General features: G+C 43.5%; 1 protein-coding gene across 1 annotated transcript; it reads right to left on the bottom strand.

Annotated features, from left to right (window-relative positions):
- Positions 1–10,474: 10,474 nt before the first annotated feature.
- On the bottom strand, positions 10,475–15,147 carry LAGE3 (L antigen family member 3). Its single transcript, XM_040325095.1, has 3 exons — positions 15,039–15,147; positions 12,064–12,192; positions 10,475–10,706 (listed from the first exon to the last, which is right to left on the bottom strand). The coding sequence occupies exons 1-3, from the start codon at positions 15,071–15,073 to the stop codon at positions 10,589–10,591; spliced, it is 282 nt and encodes a 93-aa protein (XP_040181029.1). The 5' UTR covers positions 15,074–15,147; the 3' UTR covers positions 10,475–10,588.
- Positions 15,148–15,933: the final 786 nt, after the last annotated feature.

Here is a 15,933-nt window from a genome sequence, read left to right as displayed (position 1 = left end):
TTTTGACACGCTGAGGCCATTTTTTTGCACATCAGGGCAATTTTTTCATTTGTTTTATTTATTTATTTTGCACACTGGGGCATTTTTTTTTTGCACACCAGATTTTTCTTTTTTTTTTTGCACACTGGGGCATTTTGTTACAATTATTTTGCACACCGCATAAAAAATATGTATATGTATTTTGCACACTGGGAAATTTTTATTTGTTGCACACCAGATTTTTTTTTTATAATTTTTTTGCACACTGGGGCATTTTGATATAATTTTTTGCACACCGGGGCAAATATGTGTGTGTGTATATATATATTTGGCACGCTGAGGCAATTTTTTTCATTTTTTTACACACCAGGGCAATTTTTTCATTTGTTTTATTTATTTATTTTGCACACTGGGGCATTTTTTTTTTGCACACCAGATTTTTTTTTGCACACTGGGGCATTTTGTTATAATTTTTTGCACACCGGGGCAAATATGTGTGTGTGTGTATATATATATATATATATATATATATATATATATATATATATATATATATATATATATTTGGCGCGCTGAGGCAATTTTTTTCATTTTTTTTTTGCACACCAGGGCAATTTTTTCATTTGTTTTATTTATTTATTTTGCACACTGGGGCATTTTTTTTTGCACACCAGATTTTTCTTTTTTTTTTTTGCACATTGGGGCATTTTGTTATAATTATTTTGCAAACCGGGGCAAATATGTATATGTATTTTGCACACTGGGCAATTTTTATTTTTTGCACACCAGATTTTTTTTTTCATTATTTTTTTTGCACACTGGGGCATTTTGTTATAATTTTTTGCACACTGGGGCAAATATGTGTGTGTGTATATATATATATATATATATATATATATATATATATATATATATATATATATATATATATTCGGCACGCTGAGGCATTTTTTTTCATTTTTTTTTTCACACAGGGCAATTTTTTCATTTGTTTTATTTATTTATTTTGCACAATGGGGTATTTTTATTTTTTTTGCACACTGTGGCAAAAAAAATATATATATATTTTTTTTTGGAGACGCTGAGGCAACTTTTTTTCTTTTTTTTTTCACACCAGGGCAATTTTTTCCTTTATTTTATTTATTTATTTTGCACACTGGGGCATTTTGTTTCAATCTTTGCACACCAGGACCTTTTTTTTTTTTTTTCATTTTCAATTTTTTTTTTGCACACACAAGCAATTTTTTTTATTTGTTTGCACACCACCTGTCAAACTTGCCTATTAGAGATCGCTTTGGGCCGCACCGCAAATGCGAGCCAAGACATGCTGGAATGTTTACCAAGCTCTGAAATGCGATCCGCGGAGGAGGGCACTACGGCAGCGGCTGTTTTTTTTTTTACGTTTCCAAATGGCATTTTACACCGTGGGACTTTGCCACAACTTATGCTGCATTCACACCTGAGCGTCGGTCGTTCAGTCGTTTTTTTCGGCGTTTTTTTTCGGCGTTTTGTCGCGCGTATTCATGCTTATTTGCGCGTTTGCATACAGCGTTGTCCGACATTTTTGTACTTCGACGTTTTTTATTTTAGCCAATAGGAACAATTATTATCTTTTCATCACTTGTTGCTATGTTGGTAGATTTTTTTAATCTTCTGCATGGGTGACAAGTTCTATTGATTAAAGCGACGAAACGCCCGTAGAAAACGCCCGTTGTCGCGCAAGTCGCTTGAATCGAGCGTTTCCATTACTTTCTATGGGTAATGGAAACGCTCAAATACGCCCAAACCGCCCGATACGCGCGACAAAAAAGGGTCCGGGACTTGTTTAAGCTTCAGGCGTTCGTCGTTTCAGCGTTCGGCGTTGAGATGTGAACAGTCTCCATAGAGAATAATGTAATTTCGACCCTCCGGCATATTGTAGCGTTGCGCTTCAGGCGTTAAAACGCCTAGGTGTGAATGGAGCCTAAGAGTCGAGTTGCAAAAAAAAAAAAAAAAAGAACAGTCAAAAGACCTGCATAACAAGATAATGAAACTTTACAAAGATGGAAAAGAATATAATAAAAAAGATATCTAAAGCCTCGACTATGCCAGCCAGTACTGTTCAATCATTTAATAAGAAGTGGAAAATTTGGGGATCTCTTGATACCAAACCAAGGTCAGGTAGATCAAGAAAGATTTCAGCCAATGCCATAAAAAAACGGTATATAAAGAAAAAAAAACCCCCACATGTAATCTCAGGATAAATACAGGAGGCTCTGGATAAAGACGTTGAGGTTGTTTTTAACCACTTAAGGACCCCTTCACGCCGATATACAATCGGCAGACTGACACTGCTGGGCCTGCGGCGCCCTCGCGACCCGGTCCGAAGCTCCGTGACCGCGCCCCGCGGACTCGTTCGCCGCCGGTGTCTCGCGATCGGTCACCGGAGCTGAAGAACGGGGAGAGGTGAGTGTAAACACAGCTTCCCTGTTCTTCTCTGTGGCGCTGTCATTGATCGTGTGTTCCCTGATATAGGGAAAGACGATCAGTGACGTCACACGTCCAGCCCCGCCCCCCTATAGTTAGAAACACAGATGAGGTCACACTTAACCCCTTTCAGCGCCCCCTAGTGGTTAACTCCTAAACTGCAATTGTCATTTTCACAGTAATCAGTGCATTTTTGTAGCACTTTTCGCTGTATAAATGACAATGGTCCCAAAAATGTGTCAAAATCGTCCGATGTGTCCGCCATAATGTCGCAGTCACACAAAAAAATCGCTGATCGCCGCCATTAGTAGTAAAAAATAATAATAATTATAAAAATGCAATAAAACTATCCTCTATTTTGTAAACGCTATAGATTTTGCGCAAACCAATCGATAAACGCTTATTGCGATTTTTTTTACCAAAAATATGTAGAAGAATACGTATCGGCCTAAACTGAGGGAAAAAAAACGTTTTTTTATATATATTTTTGGGGGATATTTATTATAGCAAAAAGTAAAAAATATTGCATTGTTTTCAAATTTGTCGCTCTATTTTTGTTTATTGCGCAGAAAATAAAAACCACAAAGGTGATCAAGTACCACCAAAATAAAGCTCTATTTGTGGGGAAAAAAGGACGCCAATTTTGTTTGGAAGCCACGTCGCACGACCGCGCAATTGTCAGTTAAATCGACGCAGTGCCGAATCGCAAAAAGGGGCAAGGTCCTTAACCTGCATAATGGTCCGGGTCTTAAGTGGTTAAGGAGCACAATACGATGATACTTGAACAAAAAAAGAGCTGCATGGTCACGTTTCCAGAAGGGAGCCTTAACTGTTCCACAAAAAAGCCCGGTTGCAATCTACCCAACAACACCTTGACCCGCCTCATTGGGCACTTTTGTGGCATTGGCGCAGTAAAGACTTCCTTCTGGCAGCTCAACCATGCAGCTCTTTTTTGTTCAAGTATCGTTGAATTGTGCTCCTTACATACATATTTATATAATATAGTAAAAAAATATATATATATATATATATATATATATATATATATATATATATATATATATATATATATATACACATACACATACACATATATACATACACACATAGTTATAAAAATATTTAATATTTTTATAACTATATATATATATATTTTTTAAACTATATTATATAAATATGTACCGTATTTATCGGGGTATACCGCACGCCGGCGTATAACGCGCACCCCAAGCTTAGAAAGGTAGTTTAAGGAAAAAAAAGAAAACGTACATTTTTGCCCTGCGTCCATCGGCGGCCTTGTCCGGCGTCCGATTGCGGCCTTGCGCGGGTTCCGTCCAGCCTTGTAGGTGTTCGTCTGCGGCTTCCTTGCGCGGGGTCCGTCCAGCCTTGCGGGTGTTCGTCTGCGGCTTTGGACGTGTCCGTCTGCGGCCTCCATCCAGGTGTCCGTCTCCGTCCAGCATGTCCGTCTGCGAGTCCATCCGCACCTTGCCCAGGGTTGCAGGGGTGTTTGTTTTTGGATTTGGCGCCTCGGCCGAGCCGAGAGGAGACTGTTTTCCCGTGTGTTTGGCTCCTCTCGCGTGGTTGCGGGCGGAGCCGAACGTGGCCAAGCCTATCCGAGTGCGCAGTACACTCGGCTCTAGGCTGCGGCGGGCGGAGCCGAGTGCGCAGTACACTCGGCTCGGCTCTAGGGTGCGGGGATCGGCGTATATCGCGCACCCACGATTTTCCCCTGATTTTAAGGGGGAAAAAGTGTGCGTTATACGCCATTTAAATACGGTATATTGTATAATATAATACTATGTAATATTATGTAATGGGAGAGAACCACACACCTACCTTTTTCTTATTCGGATGTTAAAACAAAAAAGCAGAAAGTGCGGTGAAGCGGCACAAGCGATTCTCAATTCTCTTTTTAAAAATAGCTTTAATGTAGCTTTTTGTTCTGTAGATGAAACAGTAAAAAAAAAAAACACTCCCTCCAGTCCCACGGGTCATTGCGCTCCCTCCATCGTAGTGTACTCGGCCCCCCCACTAACCTATTATAGTTGCTGCGTTGGAAGAAGAAAAATAAAAATAAATTCGCCAGAAATCCCTCATGTGTTTTTCTGTCCGTTGGGACGCAGAGACAGGTAAACCATAAATAATGAAGACATTTATGATAATTACCCATCATGCACTTCTTCTAACCAGCAATTAGGGGAAGGTCTCCGGTGACATTTCAGTCGGCTCCTCCATTGTCTCCTGTGTCATTTTTTTGGGTGTGGAAAGTGAACAGAGGTACAGCTGGGGAGGGGAGGGGGGGCTTCCAAGAAGGAAGGGGAAAAACTTCATCAGAGATGGTCATTGGGGAAGAGGACCAGGAAGTGGTGGTGGGGGGGGGGGGGGGCGCTGGGCATTTGAACATTTAATTTCTGACCTGCAATTAAGAAATCAGGAGAATCTCCCAGCCGCTTGGGCCTGGCTCTGTATATTCCGGTAGTAGGCTCTGTATGCTCCGGTATGAGGCTCTGTATGCTCCGGTAGGAGGCTCTGTATGTTCCGGTAAGAGGCTCTATATGCTCTGGTGGGAGGCTCTGTATGCTCCGGTAAGAGGCTCGGTAGGAGGCTCTGTATGTTCCGGTAGGAGGCTCTGTATGCTCCGGTAGGAGGCTCTGTATGCTCCGGTAGGAGGCTCTGTATGCTCCGGTAGGAGGCTCTGTATGCTCCGGCAGGAGGCTCTGTATGCTCCGGTAAGAGGCTCTGTATGCTCCGGTAGGAGGCTCTGTATGTTCTGGTAGGAGGCTATGTATGCTCCGGTAGGAAGCTCTGTATGCTCCGGCAGGAGGCTCTATATGCTCCGGTAGGAGGCTCTGTATGCTCCAGCAGGAGGCTCTGTATGCTCCGGTAAGAGGCTCTATATGCTCCAGTGGGAGGCTCTGTATGCTCCGGTAAGAGGCTCGGTAGGAGGCGCTGTATGCTCTGGTAGGAGGCTCTGTATGCTCCGGTAAGAGGCTCTGTATGCTCCGGTAGGAGGCTCTGTATGCTCTGGTAGGAGGCTCTGTATGCTCTGGTAGGAGGCTCTGTATGCTCCGGTAAGAGGCTCTGTATGCTCTGGTAGGAGGCTCTGTATGTTCTGGTAGGAGGCTCTGTATGTTCCGGTAGAAGGCTCTGTATGCTCCGGTAGGAGGCTCTGTATGTTCTGGTAGGAGGCTCTGTATGTTCTGGTAGGAGGCTCTGTATGTTTTGGTAGGAGGCTCTGTATGTTCTGGTAGGAGGCTCTGTATGTTCTGGTAGGAGGCTCTGTATGTTCTGGTTATGCTCCGGTAGGAGGCTCTGTATGTTCCGGTAGGAGGCTCTGTATGCTCCGGTAGGAGGCTCTGTATGCTCCGGTAAGAGGCTCTGTATGCTCCGGTAAGAGGCTCTGTATGCTCCGGTAAGAGGCTCTGTATGCTCCGGTAGGAGGCTCTGTATGTTCTGGTAGGAGGCTCTGTATGTTCCGGTAGGAGGCTCTGTATGCTCCGGTAGGAAGCTCTGTATGCTCCGGCAGGAGGCTCTATATGCTCCGGTAGGAGGCTCTGTATGCTCCAGCAGGAGGCTCTGTATGCTCCGGTAAGAGGCTCTATATGCTCCGGTGGGAGGCTCTGTATGCTCTGGTAGGAGGCTCTGTATGCTCCGGTAAGAGGCTCTGTATGCTCTGGTAGGAGGCTCTGTATGCTCTGGTAGGAGGCTCTGTATGCTCCGGTAAGAGGCTCTGTATGCTCTGGTAGGAGGCTCTGTATGCTCTGGTAGGAGGCTCTGTATTCTCCGGTAAGAGGCTCTGTATGCTCTGGTAGGAGGCTCTGTATGCTCTGGTAGGAGGCTCTGTATGTTCCGGTTGGAGGCTCTGTATGTTCTGGTAGGAGGCTATGTATGTTTTCCGGTAGGAGGCTCTGTATGCTCCGGTAGGAGGCTCTGTATGCTCTGGTAGGAGGCTCTGTATGTTTTGGTAGGAGGCTCTGTATGTTCTGGTAGGAGGCTCTGTATGTTCCGGTAGGAGGCTCTGTATGCTCTGGTAGGAGGCTCTGTATGCTCCGGTAGGAGGCTCTGTATGTTCCGGTAGGAGGCTCTGTATGCTCCGGTAGGAGGCTCTGTATGTTCCGGTAGGAGGCTCTGTATGCTCCGGTAGGAGGCCCTGTATGCTCCGGTAGGAGGCCCTGTATGCTCCGGTAGGAGGCTCTGTATGCTCCGGTAGGAGGCTCTGTATGTTCCGGTAGGAGGCTCTGTATGCTCTGGTAGGAGGCTCTGTGTACTCACAATGGTTTGGAATGGATAACACTCACGGCTGTGTCTTTGTCTTTGTTACATTCATTATCTCCTTTTGGACTTTTTGCACTTAAAGGGGTTGTAAAGGTACAATTTTTTTTTACCTAAATGTCTTCCTTTGAGGTAAGTGAAGGAGGCCTGTACTAAGGTAAAGGAAGCTATTTAGGTAAAAAAAAATTGTACCTTTACAACCCCTTTAAAGTGCTTGTAAAAGGCATAAGGTTTTTTTTTTTTTTTAAATCCCAATGCATTCTATGCATTAAACCCTTATCCTTACTGAAAGACGGCTACAACATGGGCTTACAATACCGAGATGGTGTCCATGGACGTCCTCCCGTACTCTTGCTGCCCGCAGGCGGCACGCTTTGCGATTAATGTGTCCTTTGGACTTGGCTGATCGCAAATAGGGGTAAAGGGCCAATGACAGCAGATCACAGATACTAATCAGTGCCCACCAGTGCCACCTATCAGTGCCCATCAGTACTGCTAATCAGTGACCATCAGTACTACTAATCAGTGCCCACCTATCAGTGCTGCTAATCAGTGACCATCAGTACTGCTAATCAGTGCCGCCTATCAGTGCCCATCAGTACAGCTAATCAGTGCCCATCAGTACTGCTAATCAGTGCCCATCAGTACTGCTAATCAGTGCCGCCTATCAGTACTACTAATCAGTGCCACCTATCAGTGCCCATCAGTACTGCTAATCAGTGCCCATCTGTACTACTAATCAGTGACCATCAGTACTGCTAATCAGTGACCATCAGTACTGCTAATCAGTGACCATCAGTACTGCTAATCAGTGACCATCAGTACTGCTAATCAGTGACCATCAGTACTGCTAATCAGTGACCATCAGTACTGCTAATCAGTGACCATCAGTACTGACAGGGACAGAGGAGACACCACAGGAGAGCAGGGCAGCGGATGACGGTGGTACATATGCTGACAATGGTGTCAGGGCTCAGCAGCCCTGATATATTGGAGTCAGCTTACAGGGAGAAGGGTATATCCAGGCAGGATCAGCCAGGTATTTCAGGTGATACAGGGGGCCAAATTAAACAGCACAAGCACTGTGCTCTATAACATGCTTTAAGGGAAGAATAGGATTTTTTTTGGGTTAACAATCACTTTAAGATAAAAAAGCCTTCTGTGTGCAACCCCCCTCCCCCCAATACTTACCTGTGCCCAAGCTCCATCCAGCAATGTAGAACACGTGACTTGACTGTCTGGGACTCTCCCTCCTCATTGGCTGAAAAATCAGCGAAGCGCCATTGCCTCCCACTGCTGTCAAACAAAGCCAGGGAGCCAAAGAGGAGAGAGAGAGGGGCGGAATGAACACACAGAGCAGCGGCTCAGCTCAGGTGTCCCCCCAGAGCATGCTGCTAATCTTCAGCAACCGATCCACAAAAATATAAGCTCTGATTATTTTCACACACCTAGGATTGAGCTCACCACACCATAACTGTGGTAAAAGCCTGAAGCAAGAGGAAGCGAGGATAGCTGCTGGCATTTGAGATACACAGTACGCAACCAGGCAAACCAATTTTCCCGGCAACCAGGCAAACCAATTTTCCCGGCAACCAAGCAAACTAGGGTTGTCCCGATACCGATACTAGTATCGGTATCGGGACCGATACTGAGTATTTGCGGGAGTACTCGTACTCCCGCAAATACCCCCGATACCAAAATAGAATACTTCCCCCCCCCCCCCCATGCCGCCGCAAGCGCCGAACGAATCCCGCCGCTAAAGCCGCATCTCGCCGCATCCCCGCTTGGTTACCACGGGCGGGGAACATTACAGCATTCATTTGAATAGCTGTAGTCTTTCCCGCGGCGCAGCGTAAAGACACTCCCCTTGCTCGGGTGAACTGTCCAATCCCGAGCAAGGGGGAGTGTCTATACACAGCGCGAGAGACTACAGCTATTCAAAGCTGTGATGTTCCCCGCGCGGCAGCATGTACCGTAAGGGGGGGACATGGCTGATTTTTTTTGGGGGGGGGACATGGCTGGTAAGGGGGCAAACCAATCTTCCGGCAACCAAGCAAACCAATCTTCCAGGATATACAGTACGCAACCAGGCAAACCAATTTTCCCGGCAAACCAATTTTCCCGGCAACCAGGCAAACCAATTTTCCCGGCAACCAGGCAAACCAATTTTCCCGGCAACCCAATTTTCCCTGCAACCAGGCAAACCAATTTTCTCGGCAACCAAGCAAACCAATTTTCCCGGCAACCAAGCAAACCAATTTTCCCGGCAACCAAGCAAACCAATCTTCCGGCAACCAAGCAAACCAATTTTCCGGGCAACCAAGCAAACCAATCTTCCGGCAACCAGGCAAACCAATCTTCTGGGCAACCAGGCAAACCAATCTTCTGGGCAACCAGGCAAACCAATCTTCCGGGCAACCAGGCAAACCAATTTTCCGGGCAACCAGGCAAACCAATCTCCCAGCAACCAGGCAAACCAATTTTCTAGGATATACAGTACGCAACCAGGCAAACCAATCTTCCGACAACCAATCCACAAAAATATAAGCTCTGATTATTTTCACACACCTGGGATTGAGCTCACCACACCAGAACTATGGTTGGGGTAAAAGCCTGCAGCAAGAGGAAGCGAGGATAGCTGCTGGCATTTAGGATATACAGTATGCAACCGGGCAAACCAATCTTCCGGAAACCAAGCAAACCAATCTTCCAGGAAACAAGCAAACCAATTTTTCTTGCAACCGGGCAAACCAATCTTCCGGAAACCAAGCAAACCAATCTTCCAGGAAACAAGCAAACCAATTTTTCTGGCAACCAGGCAAACCAATCTTCCGGCAACCAGGCAAACCAATCTTCCGGCAACCAGGCAAACCAATCTTCCGGCAACCAGGCAAACCAATCTTCCGGGCAACCAGGCAAACCAATCTTCCAGCAACCAGGCAAACCAATCTTCCGGCAACCAAGCAAACCAATCTTCCGGCAACCAAGCAAACCAATCTTCCGGCAACCAGGCAAACCAATTTTCCCAGCAACCAGGCAAACCAATCTTCCAGCAACCAGGCAAACCAATTTTCCCAGCAACCAGGCAAACCAATCTTCCGGCAACCAAGCAAACCAATCTTCCGGCAACCAAGCAAACCAATCTTCCAGTAACCAGGCAAACCAATCTTCCGGCAACCAAGCAAACCAATCTTCCGGCAACCAAGCAAACCAATCTTCCGGCAACCAAGCAAACCAATCTTCCAGTAACCAGGCAAACCAATCTTCCGGCAACCAAGCAAACCAATCTTCCAGCAACCAGGCAAACCAATTTTCCCAGCAACCAAGCAAACCAATCTTCCAGTAACCAGGCAAACCAATCTTCCGGCAACCAAGCAAACCAATCTTCCAGCAACCAAGCAAACCAATCTTCCGGCAACCAAGCAAACCAATCTTCTGGCAACTAAGCAAACCAATCTTCCGGCAACCAAGCAAACCAATTTTTCTGGCAACCAAGCAAACCAATCTTCCGGCAACCACATTTTTCCCACTGACCTCCAATGAATTGGTTTGGCAGGGATTCCCACAAAACCAAAACCTAATTCCAAGGGGTAAAAAAGGTTTAGAAAGTCTGACATAGTCCATGCAGATAGTAGGAGAGCAATATGAGCAGAGGGATGACGTCATCAATCTGCCGCTGCTCTCTCACTAGCCCATAATAGTTTAAATAAAGAAACGGTGTCGATATGTTGTAAGAAAATTTTATTTTATATAAAAGCTAAAAAAAAAAAAAAAAAGTCTGATACGTCTGCAGAGATCTATAAACAGAGTCTATGAGGGTGGATGACACCAGGTCTGTCAGTGTGTAGAGATCCTCTCCGATGTCCAATCTTCATGAATCGGATAACGGCGGCCCGAATCTCTCCATGGTCTTCACCACCAGAGACAGATGTTCCAGGAAGGAGCTCACAGACACTCGGAGGATCCGAGCTTCATCCGCCTGCCAGTGCCTGTGTATAGAGGAGAGACAAAGAGAATTGCAGTTCAGCTTACCAATCCTCGATCACTTCCTGTACGTTGGGCGCTTGTAGCGGGATGATATGCAGCTGCGGGCATCACCGCGATAACCGACACCAAATCACGTACCTAGGAAGTCATGTATCTTAACCACTTAAGCACCGCCTCCTGCACATATACGTCAGCAGAATGGCACGGGCGCGTACAGGTACGTCCTCTTTAAGTGCCCAGCCGTGGGTCGCGGCGCGCGCCCGCGACCCGGTCCGAAGCTCCGTGACCGCTGGAACCGATCGCCGCTGTAGTCCCGCAATCGGTTCCCAGAGCTGAAGAACGGGGAGAGGCGAGTGTAAACACAGCTTCCCCGTGCTTCACTGTGGCGCCGTCATCGATCGTGTGTTCCCTTTTATACGGAAAAACGTCACACGTCCAGCGCCGCCCCCTACAGTTAGAAACACATGTGAGGTCACACTTAACCCCTACAGTGCTCCCTTGTGGTTAACTCCTAAACTGCAATTGTCAATTTCGTAGTAATCAGTGCATTTTTATAGCACTTTTTGCTGTGAAAATGACAATGGTCCCAAAAATTTGTCAAAATTGTCCGATGTGTCCGCCGTAATGTCGCAGTCACGAAAAAAATCGCTGATCGCCGCCATTAGTAGTAAAAAAAAAAAATGCCATAAAACTATCCCCTATTTTGTAAACGCTGTAAATTTTGCGCAAACCAATCGATAAACGCTTATTGCGATTTTTTTTTACCAAAAATAGGTAGAAGAATACGTATCGGCCTAAACTGAGGGAAAAAACATTTTTTTATATTTTTTGGGGGGATATTTATTATAGCAAAAAGTAAAAAAATATTTTTTTCAAAATTGTCGCTCTATTTTTGTTTATAGCGCAAAAAATAAAAACCGCAGAGGTGATCAAATACCACCAAAAGAAAGCTCTATTTGTGGGGAAAAAAAGGAAGCCAATTTTGTTTGGGAGCCACGTCGCACGACCGCGCAATTGTCAGTTAAAGCGACTCAGTGCCGGATCGCAAAAACTGCCTAAAGGTCCGGGTCTTAAGTGGTTAAAGTCGTTGTATCCGGATGATAGGCAGCTGCAGGCATCTCCCCGGCACCGTTGTTCAGAGCCAACGTTCGGCTCTCTTGCAATAGCAATCAGAGGGTCCAACTAGCAGCTCAATTGCTATTTCAAGAAAATGTAGGAAAATATCTTCACTCCCATCCCCCATAAAAAAAAAATGACAACAGTGTCATCAACAACCCCCCTCCCCCACCAGTGCGCCCGACATGTCTATCACTACCTATGACCACAGATATCAGTGGTGGGGACACTCCCGGTACTTACACCCGTAGGACGTTGTCTTGGACGCTCAGGGTCTTGCTCACACCTCCTTTCCTCGGCTCGGCATCGGGGTTCAGAGAATTGTGGGCGACCTTAGCTTCGGAGGCACGGGGGAAGGGCACATCCAGCTGACTTTACCTTTTGTTATGGAGAATAAAGTTGGGTTGGCCGATTTGCTGCATATTGATTACCAGCCTGTAATACCCATTCCTTGGCCAGGCCAGGGGTGAAAAGACGATCACACAACTTTATATATTATAATAATACAAATATTTATTAAAATTGATAGAGAATATATATATATATATATATATATATATATAAAATTATATTACTAAAAAAAATATATACCGTATTTATCGGCGTATACCGCGCACTTTTTTCCCCCTTAAAATAAGGGGGAAATCATGGGTGCGTGATATACGCCGATCCCCACGCTGTGTTTGAACGCTGCCGCCGCCGACATGTACCGACCGCAGTACACTCGGGTACACTCGGCTCCCTTCGCGGTCACGCCCTGCGCCGCCTCCTAGCCTTTATGCGAAAGGAGCCGAACGTGCCCGAGTGTATTTTTATATGTGTGTTTTTTTAGCAGAGACCCTAGAAAATAAAATGACGATCGTTGCAACTTTTTATGTCGCGCAGCAGTCTTTTAAATGCAATTAAAAAAAAAAAAAAAAAAATACACTTTAATGAATTACAAAAAACAAAGCACAATAGTTTCCCCCATTTTTTTTCTATAATGTGAAAGAAGGTGTTACGCCAAACTTAATTCCTTAAAAACCTCCATAGGGGACGCTTTGAAAATGTTTTACAGGTTACCAGTTTAGAGGTACAGAGAAGATCTAGTGCTAGAATTATTGCTCTCACTCTGACGTTCGCGGTGATACCTCACATGTGTGGTGTGAACACACTGTTTAGATATATAATGATATAAAAATAATACAAATATTTATATAAAAAAATAGATATAATAATATTATTTCTCTTTCTCTCTCTATCTAGGAAGATATTATATATATATATATATATATATATATATATATATATATAAAAAAAATCTATCAATTTTAATTTTAAAAAAATGTATTATTAAAAAAAATATATATTTTTAAATAATATATATATATATATACACACACACACACATATATATATATATATATATATATATATATATATATATATATATAATCAATTTTAATTAAAAAAAATGTATTATTAAAAAAATATATATATATTTTTAAATTATATAATATATATATATATATATATATATATATATATATATATACACACACACACACATATATATATATAAAATCAATTTTAATAAAATTTTAATAAAAAAAAATATTTGAAAAAAAAAAAATATACTATTTTAATATATATATATATATATATATATATATATATATATATATATATATATATATATATATATATATATATATATCAATTGTAATAATACATTTTTTTTAAACAATATATATAATTTATATCTATATATATATATCTCTATCTATCTACTATATATATAATAATTTTTTTTTAAATGTATATATCTGTCAATTTTAATAAAATATATATTTTTTTTAAATAAAATATTTATATTTTTTAAATAATATATATAATATCTATATATCTATATATATATATATCTCTATATCTATATATATATATATTAATATTACTAATTATAATAATATAAAAAATAAAAAAATATTTATATAAAAAATTGATATAATATTAGTATTTATAATAATATCTCTCTCTCAATTTTTTTTAAATAAATATTTTTATTATTTGGGGGTTCCAAGTAATTTTGTAGCAAAAAAATACTGATTTAAACTTGTAAACAAAAAGTGCCAAAAAAAGGGGGGGGGGGTCGGCAAAGTGGTTAAAGTGCACCAAGACAACGCAGAAACACAGGCCGTCATTCCGCAGGAATGTCTCTGTCACCGCATTGCGCAGAAAACACGCACGAGGCACGTTGCGGCGATGATCGTTCATTAGGCCCCAGTCACACGCTGCAATTTGGAATCGCAGATGGAATCGCCGCAAGTCTGCTTGCGATTCCAAATTGCACGGCAAATCGGTGCAAAGTGCGTTTTGGGTGCTATTCATTCTAAACAGCACCCCAAGCGTAGTGCGATTTCACGCGATAAAAATCACATGGGGGGGGGGGGGCATGCCTTTAAAAAAAAAAAAAACAATCGCGTGAAGCTTGTCGCCCTCCCCCTCCCCCCAAAAAAGGGCAGGAGCTTTTTTGGGTTGACGAACGCACGCAGGGCCGCCTTCATTCTAAAAACAGCACCCCCCGAAACTAGGCGCGATCTTGCTGCAATTGTTTGCGCGGCACAAACAAAAACGCAACTTTAAGGCTCCATTCGCCGTTTGGAATCCCAGGTGGGGGCGGAGCCGCCACAGTTCTGCCCCACTAATATGCAATTGTCGACGCAATCGCAAATGGGTGGCACTCTCCCGCAACGCGATACGAATCTGCCAGATTTAAAGGCTCCACCGCCCGTGCGCATTAGTGCTACAAACTCGCTCTACCGTGAAAGAAAAAAGGACATACGTTTTCTTTTGGCACGTTTCAACGAACGGGCTGCCCAAACACAACGCGCTGTGCGCGAATGCCCCCCGCCAAAACAAAGGCGTAAATGTGGCGTAACCATAGGCAACGGGTGGAGTTCCCCCCGCCCCCAATAGCAGGCTATACAACAGGAGGAGGCAACCTGGGGCTCTCCAGTTGTTGTGGAACTACATTTCCCATGAGGCATTGCAAGGCTGACAGTTACAATGACTACCAGAGGCATGATGGGACTTGTAGTTCTGCAACAGTTGTAGGGCCCCGGGTTGTAAACAAACACTGAGCCCTCCAATATAGAGACAGAAATACGAATGAAATAATATCAGAACCTTCCCTTTTCTCTCTCACAGGATTCCCGTCCAGAAAAAAAAAGAAAAGATACAAATACAGAGGAGCAGCCGCCATCTTTACCGACATCACCAACACTCATCACCATAGAGGCGCTGTACTGCTCCAGACCGGCCCGGCTCGTCTATCCCTCGGGAGGACTGAGAGAGAGAAAAGAGAGCCGTTTGGAGCTCAGGCGCCACCTGGTGGTCAGTATGAGGAATAACCATCAGCTGAATGTGACCGTGCTGGCTTCTTGTGCAGCTTATTGACACTGCCAGAGCGAATTGTTGCTTTTTTTTTTTTTTTTTAGCATACACGTCTAAAAAAATAAAAAAAATTATAGATTTTAAATATATATAATAATATTATCATAAAAAAAAAAAATGTTTATTAACCACTTCCATACTGGGGGGCACTTACGCACCTTCCTGCCCAGGCCAATTTTCAGCTATCAGCACTGTCGCACTTTGAATGAAAATTGCGCGGTCGTGTTACACTGTACCCAAATGACATTTTTATTATTTTGTTCCCACAAATAGAGATTTCTTTTGGTGGTATTTGATCACCTCTGCGATTTTTATTTTTTGCGCAACAACTAAAAAAAGACAGACATTTTTAAAAAAAAATTAAGTTTTAATTTTTTTCTGTTAATTTTTTTTGTAAATAAGTACGTTTTCTTCTTCAATTATGGGCACTGATATGGCGGCACTGATGGGCACCGATGAGGCGGCACTGATGGGCACCGATAGGCGGTGCTGGTATGCTGCACTGATGGGCACTCATAGGCGGCACTGATGGGCACTCTTTGGCGGCACTGATGGGCACTCATGGGTGGCACTTATGGGTGGCACTGATGGGTACTTATGGGTGGCACAGATGGGCACTGATAGATGGGCACTGGGCATAGATGGGCACTAATAGGTGGCACTGATGGACACTGAGGGGTG

Source organism: Rana temporaria, chromosome 9 (assembly GCF_905171775.1).
Source record: "Rana temporaria chromosome 9, aRanTem1.1, whole genome shotgun sequence".
Lineage (NCBI taxonomy): Eukaryota > Metazoa > Chordata > Amphibia > Anura > Ranidae > Rana > Rana temporaria.
The sequence above is the reverse complement of the archived record's forward strand: the minus strand, read 5'-3'. Positions and strand labels throughout refer to the sequence as shown.

Coding starts and splice junctions, on each gene's coding strand:
- LAGE3 (XM_040325095.1), bottom strand. CDS start 15,073: ATGTCGGTAAAGATGGCGGCTGCTCCTCTGTATTT. Junction 12,193..15,038: donor GCGGCTGCTCCTCTGTATTT/GTATCTTTTCTT, acceptor CAAAAGGTAAAG/TCAGCTGGATGTGCCCTTCC. Junction 10,707..12,063: donor CAAGACAACGTCCTACGGGT/GTAAGTACCGGG, acceptor CTCTATACACAG/GCACTGGCAGGCGGATGAAG.